The following is a 26,266-nucleotide window of genomic DNA, read 5'->3' as shown; positions in this document are numbered from 1 at the left end:
CCATGCCGCCTGTGTCTGAATCCTTTTTTACTAGCGGTGTGGCCCTGGACACCTAACCCCTGTGCCTCAATTAGCTGTCTTGTAAACTGTGCTGATAATCCTGGAAAATCACTCTTTTTCATAAAAGGCATGTTTTCAGAACTAAATTAGGTGATTTAAGTAAGAGCTTAGAACACACCTAATACTTGGTGTTACACATCTATCAGCGCACGGTACCCTATCTTGTGTCATCGGCAAAGGAAGAGAAACTGGTTACAATTAAGAAGACCCCTAGGGCTTCCCTGGTGGCGCAGTGGTTAAGAATCCACCTGCCAATGCAGGGGACACGGGTTTGAGCCCTGGTCTGGGAAGATCCCACATGCCGCGGAGCAACTAAGCCCGAGCCCGTGTGCCACAACTACTGAGCCTGCACTCTAGAGCCTGCGAGCCACAACTACTGAGCCCGCGTGCCACAGCTACTGAAGCCCACGCGCCGAGAGCCCGAGCTCCGCAACAAGAGAAGCCACCGCAATGAGAAGCCCGCGCACAGCAACGAAGAGTAGCCCCCGCTCGCAGCAACTAGAGAAATCCCACGCACAGCAACAAAGACCCAACACAGCCAAAAATAAATACATAAAAATAAATAAATTTTTTTTAAAAAGACCCCTAGTCAGAAAAAAACTGATCCAAACCTGTTGAAAGTTTTCAGTATGTGATTTGATTCACAAATATGTAGAATATCCTGATCTCTTACACATACACGTAACGTAAATTTATGCATCTTCTTTTCCAAATCAACACTCTAATCCTACTGCTGCCTTGAAATTTACAGCACCGAGCTAGTAAAAGGGAGTGTTTTCCTTGCTCCTACAAACAAAACTCAGAAACAAGATATTCAGTAAAGAGAGGCCAGAGCAGAAATTGGGAACCGAAAGGAATAATCTAAGCACCAAAGCCCTTTAGAGTAAATCACTCCAAGGAACGCTCCAGAGCCCACGGATAGAGGGGCTTCTGCCACTGTGGGGAAGTCTAAGGTCTGGGCGAAACTCCTACGAGACCACCACCGCTACTGGGCCTGTTTCCGCTTTCACTCCTGTCTGCAGAGTCTCTTTGAGGCATTTCTGACCTGTAATATTGTTTGTAATACGGACACAAGGGAGTCATCTCTTTCGGGTTATCTCTTCACTAAAATACGCACTGGCAATGACACGTCTGAACAATGACACGTGTCCTGGACAAGCGTCCCACGACGAGGTAGCAAGCAGGAATGTCGTTCTGGGGATGAACTGCCTCCTTGCCCCAGGTAACAGAGGAGAGACCTGGCCGAGGAGAGATCAGCCTTGTCGGTTCCCGTCACCCTTAGCTGGAAGCCAATGTAACTTGTTACTGAAGACGCTAGCATCCAGGGCACTCAGGGATGAAGTCTGCTTTCCCCCGAGCGCACCCAGACCCGCTCTGCGGGCCAGAAGGGCCTCAGGGCCCTGGGACGCAGGCTCCCCGCCATCAGGCTCTCTCAGAAGTAAAAAGGCCCCCCACTGAAGTAGGTGCTTCCACGGTGGAGATGCCCCGTCCTCAGAAGGCAGCAAAACCCCGCGTGTGACTCAAACGCCAAGGCCGTCCATCCCTCCCCGGCCGGGAGCCCCGGGTGCTGGGGGCCTCACCGCCCCTGCTCTGCGCCTGCCTTGCTGGTTCACCGCATCCTTGCGGGGTTCTCAGAATCCCCTCCCCCAGAATGCCCATCACTGTGGACTGACGGGCGAGCGGCGGCTACTCTTCGTTGTGGTGCGCGGGCTTCTCATTGGGTGGCTTCTCTTGCTGCAGAGCACGGGCTCTAGGTGCGCGGGCTTCAGTAGTTGTGGCCCGTGGGCTCAGTAGTTGTGGCTCGCGGGCTCTAGAGCACAGGCTCAGTAGTTGTGGCTCGCGGGCTCTAGAGCGCAGGCTCAGTAGTTGTGGCGCATGGGTTTAGTTGCTCTGTGGCATGTGGGATCTTCCTGGACCAGGGCTCGAACCTGTGTTCCCTCTGATGTGGGGCTGCACAAGTGTGGCAGACAAGAGAGAAAAGCGAGGACCTGGGCATTAGAAGCCAAAAAATCACATCCTGGCCAGAGGCTGGACCAGACTCCCATGATGATCTTGTGCATAGTGTCAGGGAGGCGACCCAAGGATGACATCATATGAGGGCCTGGGAGCAGGGAAGAAAGCTAGCTGGGTGCGGTGCAGTTTGCGTACCAGGGGTTAGGAGGCATGGAGCGGGGCTGGTGGGAGGCTGTATCTTCAGACAGGGAACAGGATTCAAAGACTTCAGGTGAGAAAGAGCATGGTCCCCTTAAGATTGCTTTGGCTATTTGGGGTCATTTGTGTCTCCATACAGATTTTAAGACTTTTTGTCCTAGTTCTGTAAAAAATGCCATTGGTAATTTGATAGGGATTGCATTGAGTCTGTAGATTGCTTTGGGTAGTATAGTCATTTTCACAATATTGATTCTTCCAATCCAAGAACATGGTATATCTTTCCATCTGTTTGTGTCATCTGATTTCTTTCAACAGTGTCTTACAGTTTTCTGAGTACAGGTCTTTTACCTCCTTAGGTAGGTTTATTCCTAGGTATTTTATTCTTTTTGTTGCAGTGGTGAATGGCATTGTTTTCTTGATTTCTCTTTCTGATCTTTCGTTGTTAGTGTATAGGAATGCAAGAGATCTCTATGCATAAATTTTGTATCCTGCAACATTACCAAATTCATTGATTAGCTCTAGTAATTTTGCGGTGGCATATTTAGGATTCTCTATGTAGTGTATCATGTCATCTGCAAACTGTGACAGTTTTACTTCTTCTTTTCCAATTTGTATTCCTTTTATTTCTTTTTCTTCTCTGATTGCCATGACAAGAACTTCCAAAACTATGTTGAATAATAGTGGCGAGAGTGGACATCCTTGTCTTCTTCCAGATCTTAGAGGAAATGCTTTCAGTTTTTCACCATTGAGAATGATGTTTGCTGTGGGTTTGTCATATATGTTTTTCACCATTGAGAATGATGTTTGCCTTTATTATGTTGAGGTAGGTTCCATCTGTGCCCACTTTCTGGAGAGTTTTTGTCATAAATGGGTGTTGAATTTTATCAAAAGCTTTTTCTGCATCTGTTGAGATGATCATATGGTTTTCATACTTCAATTTGGTGTATTATATTGATTGATTTGTGTATATTAAAGAATCCTTGCAGCCCTGGGATAAATCCCACTTGATCATGGTGTATGATCCTTTTAATGGGTTGTTGGATTCTGTTTGCTAGTATTTTGTTGAGGATTTTTGCATCTGTATTCACCAGTGATATTGGTATGTAATTTTTTTTGTAGTATTTTTGTCTAGTTTTGGTATCATGGTGATGGTGGCCTCATAGAATGAGTTTGGGAGTGTCCCTTCCTCTGTAATTTTTTGGAAGAGTTTGAGAAAGATGGGTGTTAGCACTTCTCTAAATGTTTGAAAGAATTCAACTGTGAAGCCATTTGGTCCGGGACTTTTGTCTGTTGGAAGATTTTTAATCACAGTTTCAATTTCATTACTTGTGATTTGTCTGTTCATATTTTCTATTTCTTCCTGGTTCAGTCTTGGAAGGTTATACCTTTCTAAGAATTTGTCCATTTCTTCCAGGTTGTTCATTTTACTGGCATAGAGTTGCTTGTAGTAGTTTCTTATGATGCTTTGCATTTCTGTGGTGTCCCTTGTCACTTCTCCTCTTTCATTTCTAATTTTATTGATTTGACTCCTCTCCCTCTTTTTCTTGATGTGTCTGGCTAAAGGTTTATCAATTTTGTTTATCTTCTCAAAGAACCAGTTTTTAGTTTCATTGATCTTTGTTATTTTTTCTTTGTTTCTATTTCATTTATTTCTGCTCTGATCTTTATGATTTCTTTCCTTCTACTAACTTTGGGTTTTGTTTGTTCTTCTTTCTCTAGTTCCTTTATGTGTAAGGTTATATTTTTTATTTGAGATTTTTCTTGTTTCTTGAGGTAAGATTGTATTGCTAAAAACTTCCCTCTTAGATCTGCTTTTGCTGCATCCCATAGGTTTTGGATGGTTATGTTTTCATTGTCATTCATTTCTAGGTGTTTTTTTAATTCCTCTTTGATTTCTTCAGTGATCTCTTGGTTATTTAGTAATGTATTGTTTAGCCTCCATGTGTTTGTGTTTTTTACATATCTTTTCCCCTGTAACTGATTTCTAATCTCATAGTGTTGTGACTGGAAAAGATGCTTGATATGATTTCAATTTTTAAAAATTTTCCAAGGCTTGATTTGTGACCCAAGATGTGATCTATCCTGGCAAATGTTCCATGTGCAGTTAAGAAGAAAGTGTAATCTGCTGTTTTCAGATGGAATGTCCTATAAATATCAATTAAATCTATCTGGTCTATTGTGTCATTTAAAGCTTGTGTTTCCTTATTAATTTTCTGTCTGGATGATCTGTCCATTGGTGTAAGTGAATTGTTAAAGTCCCCCAATATTATTGTGTTACTGTTGATTTCCTCTTTTATAGCTGTTACCATTTGCCTTATGTATTGAGATGCTCCTATGTTGGGTGCATATATATTTATAATTGTTACATCTTCTTCCTGGATTGATCCCTTGATCATTATGTAGTGTCCTTGTCTCTTGTAATATTCTTTATTTTAAAGTCTATTTCATCTGAAATGAGTATTGTTACTCCAGCTTTCTTTTGCTTTCCATTTGCATGGAATATCTTTTTCCATCTGCTCATTTTCAGTCTGTATGTGTCCGTAGGTCTGAAGTGGGTCTCTTGTAGACAGCATATATATGGGTCTTGTTTTCATTCCATTCAGGGAGCCTGTGTCTTTTGGTTGGAGCATTTAATTCAATTCATATTTAGGGTAATTATCAATATATATGTCCCTATTACCATTTTCTTAATTGTTTGGGGTTTGTTATTGTTAAGACTTTTCCTTCTCTTGTGTTACCCGCCTAGAGAAGTTCCTTCAGCATTTGTTGCAGAGCTGGTTTGGTGGCGCTGAATTCTCTTAGTTTTGCTTGTCTGTAAAGCTTTTGATTTCTCTGTCAAATCTGAATGAGATCCTTGCTGGGTAGAGTAATCCTGGTTGTAGGTTCTTCCCTTTCATCACTTTAAATATACCATGCCACTCCCTTCTGGCTTGTTGAGTTTCTGATGAGAAATCAGCTGTTAACCTATGGGAGTTCCCTTGTATGTTATTTGTCATTTTTCCCTTGTGGCTTTTAACAATTTTTCTTTGTCTTTAATTTTTGTCAATTTGATTACTATGTGTCTCAGTGTGTTTCTCCTTGGGTTTATCCTGCCTGGGACTCTCTGTGCTTCCTGGACTTGGGTGGCTATTTCCTTTCCCATGCTAAGGAAGTTTTCAACTATAGTCTCTTCAAATATTTTCTCGGGTCCTTCCTCTCTCTCTTCTCCTTCTGGGACCCCTATAATGTGAATGTTGGTGCGTTTAATGTCGTCCCAGAGGTTTCTTAGGCTGTTTTCATTTCTTTTCATTCTTTTTTCTTTACTCTGTACCATGGCAGTGACTTCCATCATTCTGTCTTCCAGGTCACTTATCCGTTCTTCTGCCTCAGTTATTCTGCTATTGATTCCTTCTAGTGTAGTTTTCATTTCAGTTATTGCATTGTTCATCTCTGTTTGTTTGTTCTTTAATTCTTCTAGGTCTTTGTTAAACATTTCTTTCATCTTCTCGATCTTTGCCTCCATTCTTTTTCCGAGGTCCTGGATCATCTTCACTATCATTATTCTGAATTCTTTTTCTGGAAGGTTGCCTATCTCCACTTCATTTAGCTGTTTTTCTGGGGTTTTATCTTGTTCCTTCATCTGGTACATAGTCCTCTGCCTTTTCATTTTGTCTATTTTTCTGTGAATGTGGTCTTTGTTCCACAGGCTGCAGGACTGTTCTTCTTGCTTCTGCTGTCTGCCCTCTGGTAGATGAGGCTATCTAAGAGGCTTGTGCAAGCTTCCTGTTGGGAGGGACTGTTGGGTAGAGCTGGGTGTAGCTCTGGTGGACAGAGCTCAGTAAAACTTTAATCTGCTTGTGTGCTGATGAGTGGGGCTGGGTACCCTCCCTGTTGGTTGTTTGGCCTGAGGCGACCCAACACTGGAGCCTACCTGGGCTCTTTGGTCGGGCTAATGGCGGACTCTGGGAGGCCTCACGCCAAGGAGTACTTCCCAGAACTTCTGCTGCCAGTGTCCTTGTCCCTATGGTGAGCCGCAGCCACGCCCAGCCTCTGCAAGAGACCCTCCAACACTAGCAGGAAGGTCTGGTTCAGTCTTCTACGGGGTCACTGCTCCTTCCCCTGGGTCCCGATGCGCACACTACTTTGTGTGTGCCCTCCAAGAGTGGAGTCTCTGTTTCTCCCAGTCCTGTCGGAGTCCTATAATCAAATCCCACTAGTCTTCAAAGTCTGATTCTCTGGGAATTCCTCCTCCCGTTGCCGGACCCCCAGGTTGGGAAGCCTGACGTGGGGCTCAGAACCTTCTCTCCAGTGGGTGGACTTCTGTGGTGTAAGTGTTCTCCAGTTTGTGAGTCACCCACCCAGTGGTTATGGGATTTGATTTTATTGTGATTGCGCCCCTCCTACCATCTCACTGTGGCTTCTCCTTTGTCTTTGGATGTGGGGTATCTTTTTTGGTGAGTTCCAGTGTCTTCCTGTCGATGATTGTTGAGCAGTTAGCTGTGATTCCAGTGGTCTCACAAGAGGGAGTGAGCACACGTCCTTCTACTCTGCCTTCTTTAACCAAAGAATCGCTTTTTCTCTCTTGAAAGCAGAGGCAGAGAACCATGTGTTTTATACTCCATGTCCTCTGTAGATCTTATTGTATAAGTACATTCAGCAGGAAGAGGTAATGAATCACATACTATTTCCTGAAAATAGTCACTCAGAATGCATTCTAATTTACAAAACTCTATTGGTCACTAACATCCAGACTGAATACCATTAATCAAACTAAGGATAGTTTTTATGAGGTGGAACACACATCCATGAACAGGAAGCTTCTGAGATTACAGGCTCAGAAAGTCACATTCTGTTATTTAGAAAGGACTTCAGGGCTTCCCTGGTTGGTGCAGTGGTTAAGAAACCGCCTGCCAATGCAGGGGACACGGGTTCGAGCCCGGGTCCGGGAAGATCCCACATGCCGCAGAGCAACTAAGCCCGTGCGCCACAACTACTGAGCCTGCGCTCTAGAGTCCAGGAGCCACAACTACTAAGACCACGTGCCTAGAGCCCGTGCTCCACAACAAGAGAAGCCACTGCAATGAGAAGCCCGCGCACTGCAACGAAGAGTAGCCCCCACTCATCGCAACTAGAGAAAGCCTGCGCACAGCAATGAAGACCCAATGCAGCCAAAAATGAATAAATAAAATAAATAAATACATAAATTAATTTTTAAAAAAAAGAGAAAGTACTTCAGTGAGGTTTAAGTCTTAGTAAAAGCCCAAGTAAATCTAATATGTTGCTTGAAAATACACAAAGTGAAATCAAGATAAAGAAAGAGATGGTCTTACTGGTGAGGGTAACAACTAAATAAAGACATACAATGTGGCAAGAAAGCACATAAAAAGACCTGGACTGGGAATCAGAAGGCCTACCTTTCCCTCTGGTGCCCAGCTGTGCCCCTGGCAAAGCCATCTTACCTCCTGGGACCTCAGTGTTCTCACCTCCCAAATAAACAGGATAAACTATGACATGTGCTGTACAACCAAAAAGTGAGCCTAAAATTCCCACCTGAATTAGATCACTGGAATATCACTGACTAACCTTATGACCTTAAGAAACACTCTGCACAACACAGGTTGCTCTTATATAAAAGGAGATTGCAGCTGCCTGCTGTAGAGAATCGCCTGAGGATTCACCAGGTCCTGAGTCCCACACACAGCACACAGCGCTGCCCTTGCACAGAAAGGTAGGCCACAAGTTGTACCCACCCCAGCCCTGATATCCTGAGTCTAAGGAGAAGATGTGTAATAAGGTGACACAGGATTTTCTAGCTGTAAAATTAGGTGTTCCATCTGTAAAAATTAGCTTAAGTAATGACAGAAAAAAGGGACCTAGAATAATATAAAATATGCAAGCTCCTCTGAGCTCTTTAAAAGAAACTCTAATATCACAAACACAGGTAATCCACTTTGCAGAACTTTTAGAGTTCAGAAAATACTTTCATATACATTGTCAAGTTATACTATCAGATAAGCGCTGTAAATTAGATAGCATTTATCGTTTCCATTTTACAGGTAACAAAATTGAGCACAGGCAAGGCAAAATGATTGCCTATTCAAGGTCACAAGTGTATTAAGTGATCTTTCCTAGAACAGAACCAAGATCATCTGACTCAAGACAACATTGTTTCTGCATGTTAAAACTCCAAAACAAACTCCTCTCCTAATGACCATGAAAAATTCATTCATCCTATTGGTAATTCCTCCATTTTACAGGTCAGGACTATTAAGGTCCAGAGTGACTTATGTGAGGACACACAGTGAGTTAGTAACAGAGTGAACTAGAACCCCATTCTTCCCATTCTTCCTCCCCTGTATTGATTCAACTAATTTCACGTTAAAATTTGTCAATGTTAATTTTATTCCTCTATCATTTAATTGTGTCTAGAGTAGGGATTTAATAGAGTAGGTGACTCCTGAGCTGGGCTGGAAGGATAAGGAAGCAGGTAACAGGTGGAAAGGGAAGGGGGAGGGCAGATTCCAGGAGGTGGTCATAGCGAACACAGCAGATGACTAACAGAGAGGCACTGAGAAGCTCAACATGGCAGGAAAAGAAGGTGTGGCACATATATACAGGCACATATACACAATGGAATATCACTCAGCCATAAAAAGAAGGAAATTGGGTCATTTGTGGAGATGTGGATGGACCTAGAGACTGACATACAGAGTGAAGAAGTCAGAAAGCGAAAAACAAATATCATCTATTAATGCATATATGCGGAATCTAGAAAAACCGTACAGATGAACCTATTTGCAAAGCAGAAATAGAGTAACACACATAGAAAACAGATGTGTGGATGGATACCAAGGGGGGAAAGGGGAGGTTGGGACGGATTGGGAGATTGGGATTGACACATATACACTACTACGTATTAAAATAGATAACTAATGAGAACCTACTGTATAGCACAGGGAACTCTGCTCAGTGCTCTGTGGTGACCTCGATGGGAAGGAAATCTAAAAAAGAGGGGATATATGTACACGTATAGCTGATTCACTTTGCTGTACAGTAGAAACTAACACAACATTGTAAAGCAACTATACTCCAATTAAAAAAAAAAAGAAAAGAGAAATACATGGTTGGATATACAATAAGCATCTCAAATCTGTTGATACTAGAAAACAGCAGTTCTCAAAGTGTGGTCCAAAGACACCTGAAGGTGCCCAAGATCTTTTCCGAGCGTCCAGAAAGTCAAACTATTCTCTTCATCTCCATCATCATCATCATCATCATCATCCTCCTCAAAACAACATTTACTTTGTTTCACTCTGCAGACATTTGCACTGATGTTGCATAAGCAACACTGGATAAGACTGTCAGTGCACAAATCAGGAAAATAACAGTTTTATGTAGCAAGAGTGTTCGTATTCTTAACCACTAGACACGAGCAGTAAAAAATAAATAAAAGATGTTAAAGATGGTGTTCCCATGTCATGTTCTTAAAGAAGCAGTAAAAAATATTAAATTTATTAAATTTTGCAATTTAAATCCATATTATTTTAATATTCTGCATGAAAAAAATGGGAATTATCCAGACAGCACTTCTGCTGCACAGAAAACTAAACTACGATAATTGTTCCAAAGAACAGCACTTGGATGACTGTTTGACTTGTTGTGAACAAGAGACTTTTCATGCAACACTGTTTTCATGGAAGACCATGGAAAACCTATAGTGATTCAGACTTGGATATGTGGCAAAAAAGTTTTCACAAGTGAAAGAAGAGAGACTATAAGTTCAAGAAAAACTAATGAGAGTATTTGCTGCCAGTAATAAAATATGAGTTTTCAAACAACCGGAATTTTAGAAAACTTAATATTCACCACCATGAACTTGACAACTTCCTGATACTAACAGACTTTCCAGTGAGATCGAAAGTAATAGTAAATGGATGTGATTATTTGATACTGTATAATGAAACCTGTCAACATTTGGAAGACCTGCAAAACCCAGCAAACCAATATTTTCCAAATGATCGATGCATGTTATAAATTCATGTTTGGGCAAAAAAAAAAGAGCGCCATTCAAAATGCAAGACCAGCAAATTTTAATACAACAGAGATCAAAATGTTCACTGATCTGGGGCTTCCCTGGTGGCGCAGTGGTTGAGAGTCTGCCTGCCAATGCAGGGGACACGGGTTCGAGCCCTGGTCTGGGAGGATCCCACATGCTGCGGAGCAACTGGGCCCGTCAGCCACAACTACTGAGCCTGCGCGTCTGGAGCCTGTGCTCCGCAACAAGAGAGGCCGCGATAGTGAGAGGCCCGCGCACCGCGATGAAGAGTGGTCCCCACTTGCCGCAACTGGAGAGAGCCCTCGCACAGAAACGAAGACCCAACACAGCCATAAATAAATAAATAAATAAATAAAAGAACGTGAATTTCTTTAAAAAAAAAAACAGCAAACTGGGCTATTCGTTAAAAAAAAAAAAAAGTTCACTGATCTGAGCTCAGATTTTACATCACAACTAACTTTTAAGGAACTATCACTTGTCAAATTTTGGCATGGCATTAAAAAGGAATATTCATAATTATAGAAAGGCTATTGAAATACTCTCCCTTTTCCAATTATATGTCGGCATGGGGTCATATTTTCTTCACCTACTTCAACCAAAACAATAATCCAGAAGCAGATATGAGAATTCAGCTGTCTTCCATTATGCCAGCCACTGAACAGATAGGAACATTGTAAGACAATGCCACTCTTCTCACTATTTTGTTATTTTTGAAAATATAGTTAATTTTCATAAAAATAAGTTATTCATGTTAATCTGCAATGAGTATATTTTAGGTAATTTAATAAGTATTTTTTAAATTTCTGTTTCAATTTATAACAAGGCAACACCAATAGATAACTCCCACATAAACTAAAGCTCACTGTGTCCTTAAAGATGCTTCAGATTGTAAAGCGGTCCTGAGACCAAAGTTTGAGAGCCGCTGTTATAGAGGATGAACTACAGAGGACAGGATGGAATTCAGGAGTCTGGGGAAGTTCCTGCAACAACAGATTCAAGGGGAAATGATTAGAACCCAACAAGGACCACACCCGTTGAGATGCGGAGAAATAGCCAGATGCAAGAGTCATTTCTGAGCAAGAATCAACCGAACGAGTAACTGATGAGATGATCCAGGTGAACGTCCGGGACAGAATGGCAGATGTTCCAGCCGTTTCTCATGAAAGGCTGGGTGCGGAGCTGAGGAAGGCTGATGGCACAGCTGGTTTGATACATTAACTCTGAGGTCCAATAGGAAGTTACAAATAATGACCTGGAACTCGCAAGAGTAGTTACACCTGGAGATAAGGATGTGCGTGTAACCACAGACACAGGTGGAAATTACTCAGGGGGAGAGCGATAAGTAAGAAGCTGAAAGGACCAAGATGAACATCTAGCAACATCCAGGATATGAATATGTGGTAAAACCCACTATTTCTGGACAGACAAAAAAGAATAGCTGGGAAGGTGTCTAATCAGGGGTAGCGGGAGAGGCAGACGCAAAGCTGGAAGGCAAATCAGGGCAGAGGGGTTGGGGGTAAGAGATCACTTCAGGACGCAGAAGACAATCATTTGTCCTTGTCAAGTAATGTAAGGACTCCAAAGAAATTTTGCAGATTTGCTTAAAAGGAATAAAATAAATATCTTCATCAAAAAACAGAATGGTGGCAGGAGTCAATACTAACAGGAGAATTAAGTGGTTCTACTGCTTCCTTTGTTACAACAATAATGTCTGGCTTTTGTAATTCAAAGAATTTCAAGTAAAGAAAAGGAAAAAAAATAGTGAATTAGAGCTGAAATTGTGGGCTGTCAGTTTAAGAAATGTGATAATGAACACAGAGGATAAAACAAAGTTGATGAAATAGGAATACAAAAACTATGCATTTGGGACTTCCCTGGTGGTCCAGCAGTTAAGACTCCATGCTTCCAATGCTGGGGATGCGGGTTCAATCCCTGGCTGGGGAACTAAGATCCTACATGCCATGCAGTGCAGCCAAACAAACAAACAAAAAAACTATGCATTTTTTCAGGTAGGTGACGCTTCAGCGTATTTTTAAGCCGTTAGAAAAAGGAGCCAAAGAAGAGAAGACGACGAAGCAGGGGCAAGCAGAGTGTGGTGATGGGGGGAGTCTCAGAAGGGGGTGGGGGATGGAATCTGGGACTGAGAAAAGGACGTCCCTCTTCCTCTCGGTCAGGAGCCAAGGAGAAGAGAAAGGATGATGCCACAGGCAGCTCTGGAGGGAAGATGGAGGGGTGGGTGAGCTCGAGTCTAGCAACTTCTATTTTTTTTCTTTAAAGTATAAGTTCGTATCGTAGGTGAAGACTGAACGGGGTACTGATCAAGGACTGAAAGCATTATTAGGGAAAGAGAAACATGGAGCCACTAAGGGCCAGTGAAGAATTGAGGCACCACCATGAAGACCCAGCCAAGGCTACATCAACACACAAAATAAACCAGTGAAGATGCCAAACAACATCTGTAGAATGAAACCGAAAACATGATAGATATTCCGGTCAAATACATATGGAACTCCCGGGAGATATTAAGGGGTGTTGCAGTACGACCTTTGGATTATCTCGGCAGCCACGTCCATGGTGTAACTGAGAGCTGAACACAGATGCAAACAAGGCTACGAGGCCACTCATTAAATGTGGGCCTTTTCTATTAGGTTACTCTCGGGAGTGGAGTCCTAAACTCCCCCAAATCATCAAGAATTCCTCCCACTGTTTTCTCACAGGAGGACTAATAAAGGTCAGATGTTTCACATTCTCCAACAAAGTCTATTAGTGATTGAATCATTGGTTTGCTGCTATTCCAATCAGAGCTCTTAGAAAGGTAATTTCCTATTTGCATCTCTCAGAGGAGCTATTTGTATGTACATAAATTTGAATAATTTGCTTCTTGAATTCTAAGTGTAAATTTCCATGTTGAGGGCAAAGGAACTCATTTATGATGCGCTCTCTGCTCTCTGGAGGACCGCAGTGATGTGCTTTTTTCAGGTAGTAGCTCAAGAAGAATACAAGAGACTTCGGCAAAGATATGCTATCCTTTACTGCATTACAGAAATTATTCACCTCCAAAAGAAAACAAAAGACAAACATAGGACACATTTTTGTAAGTCAAATTCCTCAGTTTGTGAAAAATTATAGAGCTAAGAATGGGTACAATTCACCTTGCACACATGTGATTCTTCTATTTGGGAGGATGGTTACATACCTACATTTTGATAAGTCAACTCTGCAATTAGATCCCTTAGTAATTAACTTGCTTAAGAAACAGAATTTTGTGTATTCTCTTTCCATTGGTTAGGCTTGTCTAGTTCTAAATCAGAAAATGAAAAATCTTGACAAAAACAGGAATAGTTAGCCCTGAATATAAAAGTAGCAAAACAATCATAAATAAAACTTGACTGCATCATAATAGATAGAGCTGGAATGAATGAATGAAATTAGGAAACTACTGAGATGAAACTTTTCACCATAAGAATGAGAAAATTGAGACCCAAATAAATTAAATGACTTACTGAAAGTTATAAAGCCCATCAGCAAGAGTCCTAATTGAGATACAGCAGTGGGCTTTCTCCCAGATGACAAGGTTTTATCCATCTAGATTAAGCAGACATACAAAGGGAATTTTAAACAATGCATGTTTCAAGGTGATCTCTAAACATGGTCCCAGTGAGCCACTGACCCATCAAAAGATTAATTTATGATTTTTCTATTTGATCAGTCACCCATTTGATTCCTTTTGATTTAGTAAGTATAAACGTAGCTGAAATGCAAAGAACATTGAAGTAGGCAGAATATGAAACTATACATATATGAAAGTGTGTATCTTTATGAAAGTGTGTGTGTATATATATATTCTTCCTACTTCAAAATTCCTTGAATCAGAGCTTCATTTATGCTTACTAAATGAAAGTGTATATACTGTAATGAAAGGGGAGAGAGAGGGAGAGCCATCTCATCTCAAGTATTTATAATTTGGCTAAAGAGTTAACACAATATATATATTTCAACTAGAAAATAAAAGACATCATAGGAAGAATATTACTATTAAATCTAATCAAGTGTCAAAACATACAGGATGCACAAAAAGGATTCCAAGAGATCAAGAAGAGGGAGTTTAATTTTAGCTCTAATCGTAAGCTCATGAAACCCTGGTGAAAAGAACTTTTAAATTCGGCAACTTCCCAGTGATGCTTCGTTTAGGTGGTGTCCCTACCCAAGCTATGTTCGTCACTCTGGTGACAAAGAACCTCCCAAGGAAATCCTTGGATAGTTATATCGTTGGATAGTTATATCCTACCCTTTCAAATGGAAATGTCTTCCTCTATGTTTCTCTCTTTGGTCCTGGTTCTATAACTTGAGGTCTAAATATGAATTCTAGTTCATATTATATGAAAACTCCTCAAAATGGGGGATTACTCATCTACTCTTAAAGAAAATAACCCACGGTAAACCTATCACACCACAGACTTTCATGTTCCTGCAAACGCTGGTCATGATTCTCTGAACAAACTCCCACGTAAGTCCAATCCTCACAAACGAATGCAACCAGAATTCAACACAATGTTCCAGGTATGATATACCCATCACGAAATTAACCCTTTTTTTTCTGCAAACACTGTATTTCTATCAAGGTCCAAGACCTCAGTGCACTAACAGCCATAGCATGCTAATAATTTGCACTAATCTTACTTTCAGTGAACACTTCTAATCGTTTAAAAGGTTTCATCAGGCAAGGTAATGACTGAGATGAGCCCTGAAGGACTGCGTAGATTAAGAAGAGGTTGTCGCTCTATAACCATAAGCATGTCTAAGCATAAGCAGTGGCAGGTTGGCACGAGGACAGATCAGCCTTTCTAAGATGAGAGAGTAGTTTCGCACAAAGTTCCACATGTAAATCAGAGAGACCTTTGAAAGTCAGAGTGAACAGTCTGCCCTGGATCCTTGAGGGAATAAGAAGACATTGTGGGTCTGGAACATAAGATTAACAAGATGAAAATGGAAACAGTATGTAAGGTGAATAATAATGAGTGGGGAAAAAAATACGGCAAGTAATTAGGAAACTATTGTAACAGACTATGTTGAAAATGACGGTAAGTGGAGATGCAATGAACAGGACAGACACAGGAGATCATTTTAAGAGAAAACAAGTTCCATTTAAGATTCATGCCCGAATAACTAAAATAATGAGGATGCCGATTTCAAAACCTAGGAAATTATTTGGAAAGGGAAGATCATTAATTCAATTGATTGCAAAATAATATCATGCCATTAAATCAGAGTTGTTCGTTAGGTAGTAAGAAAATACATAACTGCCCATCAATGAAAAATTTGATCTACCTTTGTTATAGTAATAAGAATACAGGCAGTTTTCAAGTGTATCCATTGTACAGATTCTCCATATCCGTTTCCAATCAGCCTTTCATTTTTGGGCCAATGTATTTATCTTGAACATTTCCATTAGGAAGTAAGAAAATGGAACTAAACTGAAATCAATCCATTCTATTAATGAATAACAGGTAATAAAATTAGAATAGGAAGAAAATGGCTAACATTATACTTAACCCAACCCTTCTTACTACACAGAACTGATGTCCACAAATACTACCATTAAATGGTATATCTCTGAAGGAGACAAAAAAAAATCTCATATTGGTATCAAACACATTTATACACACACAACTTTTTTAGGTTGTGAACAAACTAATAAAAAGTAGTCATATTGCTTCTCATTACACACACAGAACCATAAATCTTCATGTCATGATTTTAAAGCTAGATTACCAACAGTTTGGAGGAAAGATCATTAAGATGAAGTAAATACAGGCAAACATGACCGAACAGTCATATAAATAATAGCAGCCCTCATCAAGTATCAATTAAGGGCTTCTTATGATGCTTCTTCACACCTAAGATACAAGTCTGGGCCCAAAATGGGAGAAAGATTTCAAATGTAACTTGTAAGCAAATTAGTTACACTTACGGTGAGCTATCAGATGCCTGAAATTCAAACAGTCCTCAACAAATGGTAGCAAGTTCCCTAACTCAGCGATGACAAAAATGTCAGTATGTGTCAAGAGGTTACAGTCGGGCCAAATTCAGTATTAAAAAGTGTTATTGTGTCTGCTATGAGCACAAATAGAAATGACACATAATGCTTTGGTTTTGGTTCAGATAGTTCTGTTTTGTTTTGTTTTTGTTCATTCAATCAAGAATTCTGAAAGTATATTTTAGAATGTTCTGGTTTCATATACAATAGACATATAAACACAAATCCATAAACCTATGCCTTCTTCTTATCAATTATGGCAGTCATTGATTAGATATCATCCCTCAATCATTATTTCTTGAGATTAACAGTAGCTTGAGATATTTATTCCGATTGGTTTAGGTCAGAAAAGAGAAAAGATGGTCTGAGTTTGAAAGATATTCAAAAAACCTGATTACTCGTGAAATTTCAAGAAGAAATGCTACCACTGCAAGTTTTTAAATCCTTATTATTAGACCAAGATATACTTATTTTATATGGTAGAGCTCTCTACAATGCACCAAAAATAGCGGCCAAGCTATTTAAATCTGGATGGAGATTAAATTTTTAAAAGGTGATTCTTTCTATAACATTCTGCAATTGGATAATCATAAGACCGTCATCACATACAATATATTAGAATCAACGACTCTTAAAAATCTCACAAATTGAAATGTCCTTAAACACCGCTGTCTGGCCAAACTACCTACCCAAGGCTCAAACTTTCTATCAAATATGCCTGCAAGTAATTATCCCCCATGGCGGAGTGCTTGGGGTTGCTGTGAGCTCCACTGCCTCTGTTCCCAGGCAATTATATCTGGCAGAATGCTATTAGAAAGTTCTTGCTAATTTGGAGCCAAAAATATCCCTTCTCATGGTTCTACTCATTAGTTCTGGTTGTAAGTATTGGTGCCAAGCAGCAAAGTCTACTTTGTCATCTAAAATCACAAGTTTTCACAAAATTGAAGATAACTGTCAAATACCTCAGTTCCTTCGGCACTTCCTAATATGACATTATTTTAATTACCTCAACTATTCTTATTTCTCTCCCCTGAAGGTACTGACCAGCACAGTGCAGAAATCTCTGTAAGTCCTGCTTTAAATAATATAATTCTTTTAAGGCTAGTAATATGCTTAACACAGAATTGGTAAAATAAGAACACTAATTTCTTTCTTACGTAACTATATATATAGTTATATTTAGCTGGGATGGAAAGATAGTGTACAGAGTTACTCATCTGCATCAGGTATATATATTATATATCATATTATATTATATTATACTATACTATAGGATATTATTATTCATTTGTATTATGGTTACAACACTATTTAATATTTTTTCCAAATGTGTTCGGCCACACTGCTTTCCCCATCCTATACTTGCACACATGATTTCTGAACCAAAGTGCAGTTTATACTTCAATCTCGTTAGATTCAGCCCATCGCTTTGGACCTTCAAGGTCATATTAGATCCTAATTCTGTCTCACATACCCACCATGTGTTTCAGCATCACATTACTCTCCATCTGGATGTTTCCTCTGTATAGTTTATTTTAGTCATTGATACGATGTTTATCACGAGGCCAAACTTTCACCAGAAAGCATCATCCAGGCTGAAGACGCTCTACCAATAACCTAGACGTTAACTACCTTCTTCTCCTTATATTGAGACTATATGTCTACATACTGTCCAGAGAGATCATATAAATTATTTCCAAGTACTGTAACAAAATCCAGATACAGTGACTTGTACGGGTCAATGATCTTGAGTTTGTATTCACTCTTTCAACAAATGTTGATTGCATGTACATTTTGTACCAGGCACGATGTTGATCTCTGGTGACTAAGTCAATAAGACACAGTCCTCACGGAGTTTACAATCTAGTAGGGGAAGCAGACAATTACAGCTGGTATCACCACATAGTTTTATAAGCAGGATAGGCAATTAGGGAACCACGAAGGCACAGAGTGTGATTGTCTAAATCAGACTGTCAGGATTAGGAAAGGTTTCCCAAAGGAGACAACAAAGTTTGAGTGTGAGGTCATTAAGGGACAGTCAGATTAAAGTGTTGGATGTATGGATGTGGTGCTCTCCTGAGAGATCTGGGCCGGGCACACAGATACAGGAGTCGACAGCGAACACGTGGTATTTACAGCTGTGGACTTTCATAAGACCACTGAGGCAGGGGTTAACTAATGGAAGAAGGAAACCTCTGGCATTTTGGTAAAGGGAAGAACACTTCGGAGGTGTGAAAGAGCAAGCGTGTATGAGACTCGAGTAAGGGCGTGGCCGGGATGGAAAGATACAGCCGGGGGAGTCAGAGGCCAGTTCAGCAAGAGTTTTGTGTGCGGAGCCAAGAAATCAGAACCTTTTCCGCAGGTTATGGAGCCCCTCAGGGGGCTCTAAGCGCTGGAGTGGCTTGAGTGCACTAAGGAAAATGCACTCTAGGGTCAGGGTGGGGTAGGAACTGGTGGAGGAAGACAAGGAGAGGAGACTAATAAAGAGCTCACCAGAAAGGCTGGCGGGAGAAGCGACAGCAGCGTCACGATGGGGAAGAAAGTGAGGGACACACTCCCAAGGTGGCACAGACTCTGAACGCGGAAGTCTCAGCAACGACTGGACTTGAGGAGCTAAGGTAGAAAGAGGGGGTCCTAGGTAATCCCTAGGATCTGAGTTTGGATGCAAATGGAAACACTGTATTAGGAGAGGTGGGGAGGATTTCTGTACTCGGGTTTTATCATTTTGAATTGAGTTTTAAGATCAAGATGGGATAACCAGGTAGAAATGGTGGATGTATGGGTACATTCTTCAGCGAGGCTGGGCTGCATACAGCACCTTCGGCGTTAACAGTGCATAGAAGGAGTTACAGCCAGAGATTTGGACAAAATCGCTGAGGCACAATGTATAGGAAATCAGAAGACCAATAGATTCAGGTCAGTGTCAAATTCAAGCTTTAAAATAAAAAGCTAAACCGTGTCCAAGGACTTAATCTAAAACATAGCTTCTAATTTAAAGTTTATTTTGTGTTTATTAATATCTACTAAATTTCTAAAATTTTGGAACTCAAATTTATCAGGTAGTTTGTCAACCTGGTACTGCTGCTCCGGTTACACACCAAAAAACAATAAATAATAGCAGAAATTTATCATTTTTGAGCTTCTCAAAACAATTAAAGGTTAAAAAAATAATAAAGAGCCAGGGAGAGTGTATCATATGATTCAAGCTCCACATCAACCTAGAATACGAAGGGTCCTAAGTCCTTTCTACATTTAGAAACAGTTTTCCTCTTATTTCCAATCTTACAAGAATAAAAAGGGAAGTTTCTGCTCCTGTTTACTACACGTGCACAACACATCAACTGCATATATCCATTCAACACCATTGCTCTTCAACTCTATTCAAAAAAAAATGTAAAGAATCAGAACATCACTGGGCAAAATTTCACCATATTGAGGAGTATATGGAAGCCTGTACGTAACTTCCGGGTTTCGTGATCTCAAATATTCCTCTTAATCAAGGTGTTTTATGCTTAATCAGCTTACACAAGATGGGCAAACTGGACCATCCGCTGAGAAACAAATAATTTGCATATTCTTTCTCAGCCCGTTATTATAACTGAGATTCCCAACCTGGATATCCAAAGAAATTTAATACAACGGATCCAACAATAGCCAGAGAAAGCCTTAGTGTTCAGAAGTTCAGTGACCATGAAATCAAAACTCTTAGTGAAATGCTCAAACAAAAAATACACAAACGTAATTCTGCAAAGTACGTCTGCTTTTTAATAAGCTGGATCTGGGGCAGCATCAGCGGGCTACTGTTAATAAAGCTTTACTCAGTCTCATAATTGCAAGAAAGTAAGTAATATAATCAAAATTTGAAAACTGTGGTAGAAAATTTCAGAGATAAAACTTTGAATTTCTCAACATACGTAAAACACTGCGATACGCGCTCACCACGTGTATGCTGGGCCTTCCCCTTGGAGGTTTCCATACGCACCAAAGAGAACCTTCATTGTTTCACTCTTTATCTACCAGATTTAACGTTAAAAATCTGTCCTAACCAGAGACAGCCTAAGCATATACAGTCAGTTTACATATGAGGCAACAGCGCAGTTCTGGGAAGAAATAGGAGGCCCTCTAAAAGACTCTTGTAAGGTACACGGCAGCCGTTAGGCTTGCAGTTGCCATATTCAGAGCTGTGATTCATGACATTTGACGGGATATGGGGGGGGCGGGGGGGAGCAGGGCTGGGGCGAGGGAGACAGGAGCCCCATGAGCTTCCACAGAGAGCGGAACCCGACTGACCACAGATGGCTTGACTCCACACATAGGATCAGCGTGCCTTCAAGACAAATACAGGAGTCCACATCAATATGCCAAGATTTATCAAACAAAACGTTAAAATGAAGGACATCCAAAATACGACAAGGTGTCCTTATACTGGGGAAGAGTAAGGCCTGACCATGTCCAGTTCCCGAAAATGCTAGTCTCCTGGTCGCAGCTCAAACACTCTCATCTGTGAAGAGGAGTCACACTCAGTCGGGCGGATGGGGCCATCCTGTCACACCCAGAAGCCTGGCCCTGACGTCAGGCTGTGTAGACTGGAAGCAGCGGTAACTGGAACGCTGAAAACTAGGAGGTATTTCTTAACAGGGAGCTTTCTGTACTACGGGACTTTATGTGGGTCACCATACCGTCCCCAGACCTTCCGTCTCACATAATCATACAGACGTCCATTCCGAAATACCAACTTTAATATCCTTTCTTTACAAAATTTACTTCCCAGAAGGTACCTTAATAATTCTTATGGAACATCTATGAAACTATAATAATGAATATTTAAGTAATGATGATGCTGGAATAATGTTACCTGAGATCAATATGGCACTTAGGAAATCTTAATGTAAAAATAACCAGTACCAGCAAATTAATTCTTCCTCCACATTACTGCATATGTTGTAACATTACTACTTAAAAGCACATATTCTGTGAAGGTTATTGATTTATATACTGTTCAATTGTTCTAACTATTGGATATTATTTACTGTTATTCACCAGTAATAGTTACACTTTATTTTTTTAAAAAATGGAGTCCAAACCATAAAATTTTGTTGCTGTTTTTTTTCTGGGTGGGGAGGGAGTGGGAATTGGATTTAGATTTTGTTTTTACAGGTAACTTCAAATTTAATGACATATTTTTTGAGAAATATACTCATTTCCTAAGATAAATCTTTTACCCCCCAAAAAAAACACTGAAATGGAAAATGGATCTACCATGTAATTCTTCTCCTGCTGTGCATTAATGTGAATTAAATAGACCTTAAAATCATAGTCTAGCAATCTGATTTTTTAAATGAATATTCAATTTCAGGAGTATTTTTTTTTAAAGTCAACTTTTTGAACTGGTATTTGCTCAAAGCAGGGAATCTCAGTAACCAACGGAAGTTGCACATTCAGGGTAAGAAAGAAATAGTAACATTTTTCTACTTTTATAAAAGATGTATGAAAATTACAGAAGCCCAGGGCACGAACAAAACTTTATAAAACTTTACCTTTATCATATTGAGAATTAGCTTTCCCATTGTAAAGCCCTCTTCACTCTGTCACTTTCTACCTATGAAACAAATGGGTGCAATTCTGATAGGGAAAGTTCTGTTGGCATGTGTTTCAATAAACCACTTTGATAAAAAATGCAATAATATTTCTCCGTATAAGAATATAAGACATGAAGAACATACGATGGGCATAGGTACTGCTTCTTTTTCCCCTTCCCTTTCTTTGACGACTTCTCTTTAGAACAGGCTTCTTCAACACACAAGGAAATTAAAATAAAAAAGGCCACCGCCAATACAAACTTCATCTTGAAAAGTTAAATTTCAGGAGATCGATCTACAAGAAAGAACAAGAAAATGTTTACATTTATGAGGCAAATGGTAACTACACGACTCTTTAAGGCGTACGACCATTACTACCCAATGGGCAAGGGTGTCTTGTACATCAAGTTCTCATTGCTCGTGGCAAACATCTGTCTTGCATACAGGTGCAAACATTAAGATTTTATCATATTTTAAGCTTATTAAACATATTCAGTATAATTTTCTATTCTTTCTCTTCTGAAGAAAAAACTCTGTAAGTTCCATCTTTGAAGTCCACTTTTAGACTTTTAAAATCATATCATGTGTGTTTTCATGTATAATCATGTATAGTGTCTGTGATTTGTTTTACTTGAATAAATGCTATTTGGCTTTTAAAAAAATTCTCATTGCTCAAACCTACGTGGTTATACTTTTTTTTTTTTTTAATTAATTTATTTATTTTTGGCTGTGTTGGGTCTTCGTTTCTGTGCGAGGGCTTTCTCTAGTTGTGGCAAGCGGGGGCCACTCTTCATCGCGGTGCGCGGGCCTCTCACTATCGCGGCCTCTCTTGTTGGGAGCACAGGCTCCAGACACGCAGGCTCAGTAATTGTGGCTCACGGGCCTAGCTGCTCCGCGGCATGTGGGATCTTCCCAGACCAGGGCTACGAACCCGTGTCCCCTGCATTGGCAGGCAGATTCCCAACCACTGTGCCACCAGGGAGGCCCTACGTGGTTATACTTTACTATACATTTTGTGATGGTTTCATAGTAAAAGTTAGTTTAAATAATGCTTCATAGAAAATAAGACCCCTATGAGGAATACAAGGTAAGTATGCAAAAAATTCTACTGTATAGTTTCGTGAAATTGTAAATTGATATTGAATCGCACAGTATATCAATATATGCTTAGAAAGATACATGGAAAGATGTTTACACGGTTTTAAGATGGTTAAGTCGTGCTAGGTCATTTAAATCGATGTTTTGTTTTTTAAATTTCGTCTGTTCTTTGACTTTTGCATGTATATTTTTTCAAAAACAATAAAACTATTCTCGAAGAAAGATAATTCTATTAAAGGACTGATAGAGAAAAAAGAAAAAATTATTATCAAAGAGTTTCACTGTCTAAATTTATTGTTTTTATTTATGTACATTAAATTCGCAAGTTACCTTTCACCCAAAAAAGGTGCACATTGATTTAAGTTAGCTTTTGGCTCTCCTACTCACATGATACTGACATTTATCATTCAAATGACGATTTCTGACTCTATAAATTCTAGGCAACATTGTATGAAATAAAATAGCAAATACAGTCAGCCTCCTCCAAATACTCTTCTCAGCTGTATTTTATTTAATAACATTTTCCCTGCTCCAGGAGAATTACATTCTTGCCTATCTGATGCATTAAAAAAACATAACACCTTTAAGCATCTCCTAAACCCTGTAGTATTTAAACCTCTTCCGCATCCTTAATTCGCAAACCATAAGCAGAGTCTCCTTCACTGCTTCCTGCAGAATAAGAGACCGGTCCGCTCCTCCGCACTCGCGGAAGCCCCAGCTCGCCCTCATCATCTGGCTTCTCCCGTGTCACGTTCTTCCTCTCTCCTCCTCCCCGGAAGTCTCATCTCCTCACGTTTTCCCCTTCGCAGCCCTAAGCAGGCAGGCGGGGACTCCTCCCTCCCGAGGGCGACGGGCGCTCACCAGGCCCACAGCTGCCCGCGGTCGCCCCGCAGCCCAGCCGGCGGCGGCATCCGGCCCCGCACCTGTGCCCACGCCGCAGGGGCTGCGCCGCCTTCCCTCCCGGCGCCCGGAAGCCCGAGGCCGTCCCGGAGGTCTGCAGGGCGGAGAGAGGGAGGCCGCCCCGTGCCTCGGCGTCCACCCACACCTCCCGAAGGCGGCCCCGCAGACCAAACGCCGCCGACGGCGCCCCTGCGGCCAAGCTCGCCGGACCCGCGGACCCGCGGGAGGCGCTCCCGCCGCCGCCGCCGCCGCCGCCGCCTCCGCCTCCGCCTCCGCCTCCCGCCGCCACGGCAGCCCCGCGCCCCGCGCCCCGGCCTCGCCGCAGCGATGCTCACCCCGGACCCCCGCGCCCCGGCCTCGCCGCGGCGATGCTCACCCCGGACCCCCGCGCCCCGCGCCCCGGCCTCGCCGCAGCGATGCTCACCCTGGACCCCCGCGCCGCCCCTCCCCCCGGGGCCGACTTACCCTGGCGCCCCGCCCGCAGCCCCGGAGGACGCGCGCTCGGGCCGGACGCGCCGGTGCGGGGGGAGCGGCTGCGTCCCGTCCCCGCGTCTCCGTCCCCGCGTCTCCGTCCCCGCGTCCCCGCGATGGGCTGACGCGCCTGCTCCGGCCGCCGAGCCTGCGCCGTGTGGTCCGCGCCTGTGCGGTCGGGGCGATGCGCGGCCGCGGCACGGAGCGGGGACGGCGTTGGGGACGGAGATGGGGACAGCGATGGGGACGGAGTTGATGCGGACGGAGATGGGGACTGAGGTGGGGACGGAGATGGGGACGGAGTTGGGGACGGAGTTCATGGGGACGGAGGTGGGGACGGAGTTGGGGACGGAGTTGATGGGGACGGAGAAGGGGAGTTGGGGACGGAGGTGGGGACGGAGATGTGGACGGAGATGGGGACGGAGCTGGGGACGGAGTTGATGGGGACGGAGAAGGGGAGTTGGGGACAGAGATGGGGACGAAGTTAGGGACGGAGATGGGGACAGAGTTGGGGACGGAGATGGGGCCGGGGCCGGGGAGGGCAGGCGTGTCCCGGCCGCGCGAGAGCCCCCTCCCCGCGTCTGAGCGGGAGAATGTGGTCCCCGCCAGGGGCTGGAGACGATGCGGGCGGGGGTGGTGAGGGCAGTGTTGGATCAGAAGGAAAACCCTTTCAAGGAGCTGGAATCGTTTAGGGTCTATTTTTGACCATTAGTTTGAAAAGAGAAAAAAACCAACCAAACAAACAACGAGAACAAAAAAACAATAGACTAACAAATGACCTTCTTGGACCAAACATACATTTTCTGTGACTTCATCATTTGCCTTGTCTCCTGGCATCTAACTTCATCTCTGAGTCTTATTTCCAATTTCTCCAAGCCTGACCTTTTTTTTTTTTTTCTTTTTTTTTTATATTTATTTTTGGCTGTGTTGGGTCTTCGTTTCTGCGCGAGGGCTTCCTCCAGTTGCGGCAAGCGGGGGCCACTCTTCATCGCGGTGCGCGGGCCTTCCCACTATCGCGGCCCCTCCTGTTGCGGAGCACAGGCTCCAGACGCACAGGCTCAGTAGTTGTGGCTCACGGGCCCAGTTGCTCCGCGGCATGTGGGATCCTCCCAGACCAGGGCTCGAACCCGTGTCCCCTGCATTAGCAGGCAGACTCTCAACCACTGCGCCACCAGGGAAGCCCCAAGCCTGACCTTTTAAGCGCACTTACATTGAGCAGAATCACTAAAACCGTATAAACATGGACACAAGTTGTTTTCATACCTTGGCTATTGTAAATAATGCTGCTGTGAACATTGGGGTGCATGTATCTTTTTGAATTTTCTTCACATAAGTACTTAAAAGTGGAATTTCTGAGTCATATGGTAGTTCTATTTTTAAATTTTTGAGGAACCTCCATACTGTTTTCCATAGTGGCTGCACTAATTTGCATTCCCACCAAGTGTAGGCGGGTTCCCTTTTCTACACATTCTTGCCAACACTTGTTACTTCTTGTCTTTTTTGAAGATAGCCGTTCTGACAGGTGAGGTGATAGTTAATTGTGGTTTTGATTTTCATTTCCCTGATGATGAGTGATGTTGAGCGTCTATTCACGTGTCTGATGGCCATCTGTATGTCTTCTTTGGAAAAATGCCTATTCAGGTCTTCTGCCCATTTTTTGATTGGGTTGTTTGTTTGTTTGTTTGTTTTCATATTGAGTTGTATGAGTTCTTTATATATTTTGGATATTAACCCCTTATTGGACATATCATTTGCAAATATCTTCTTCCATTCGGTAGGTTCCACTTTCGTTTTGTTGATGGTTTCCTTTGCTGTGCAAAAGCTTTTTAGTTTGTGTCCCATTGGTTTATTTTTGCTTTTGTTGCTTTTGCTAGAGGAGTCAGATCCAAAAAATATTGCTAAGACCAATGTCAAAGAGCATAGTGCCTAAGTTTT

General features: G+C 42.0%; 1 protein-coding gene across 2 annotated transcripts in view; it reads right to left on the bottom strand.

The window, feature by feature from the left end:
* GLRB (glycine receptor beta) overlaps positions 1-24,750 on the bottom strand; it is a 79,780-nt gene extending 55,030 nt beyond the window's left edge. The window contains exons 1-2 of one of the 2 annotated variants that reach the window (XM_082461800.1): positions 24,326-24,750; positions 22,007-22,157 (exon numbers count right to left, since the gene is read on the bottom strand). In XM_082461800.1, coding sequence (XP_082317926.1) covers positions 22,007-22,128 — 122 coding nt within the window. In that variant the 5' untranslated portion in view covers positions 22,129-22,157; positions 24,326-24,750. The remainder of the gene's footprint in view (positions 1-22,006; positions 22,158-24,325) is intronic. The other variant, XM_082461799.1, reaches the window with a different exon arrangement.
* Between the last annotated feature and the right edge of the window lie 1,516 nt (positions 24,751-26,266).

The sequence above is a fragment of the Balaenoptera physalus genome (assembly GCF_965194825.1).
Source record: "Balaenoptera physalus genome assembly, chromosome: 5".
NCBI lineage: Eukaryota > Metazoa > Chordata > Mammalia > Artiodactyla > Balaenopteridae > Balaenoptera > Balaenoptera physalus.
This window is presented reverse-complemented; position numbering and strand designations above follow the sequence as displayed.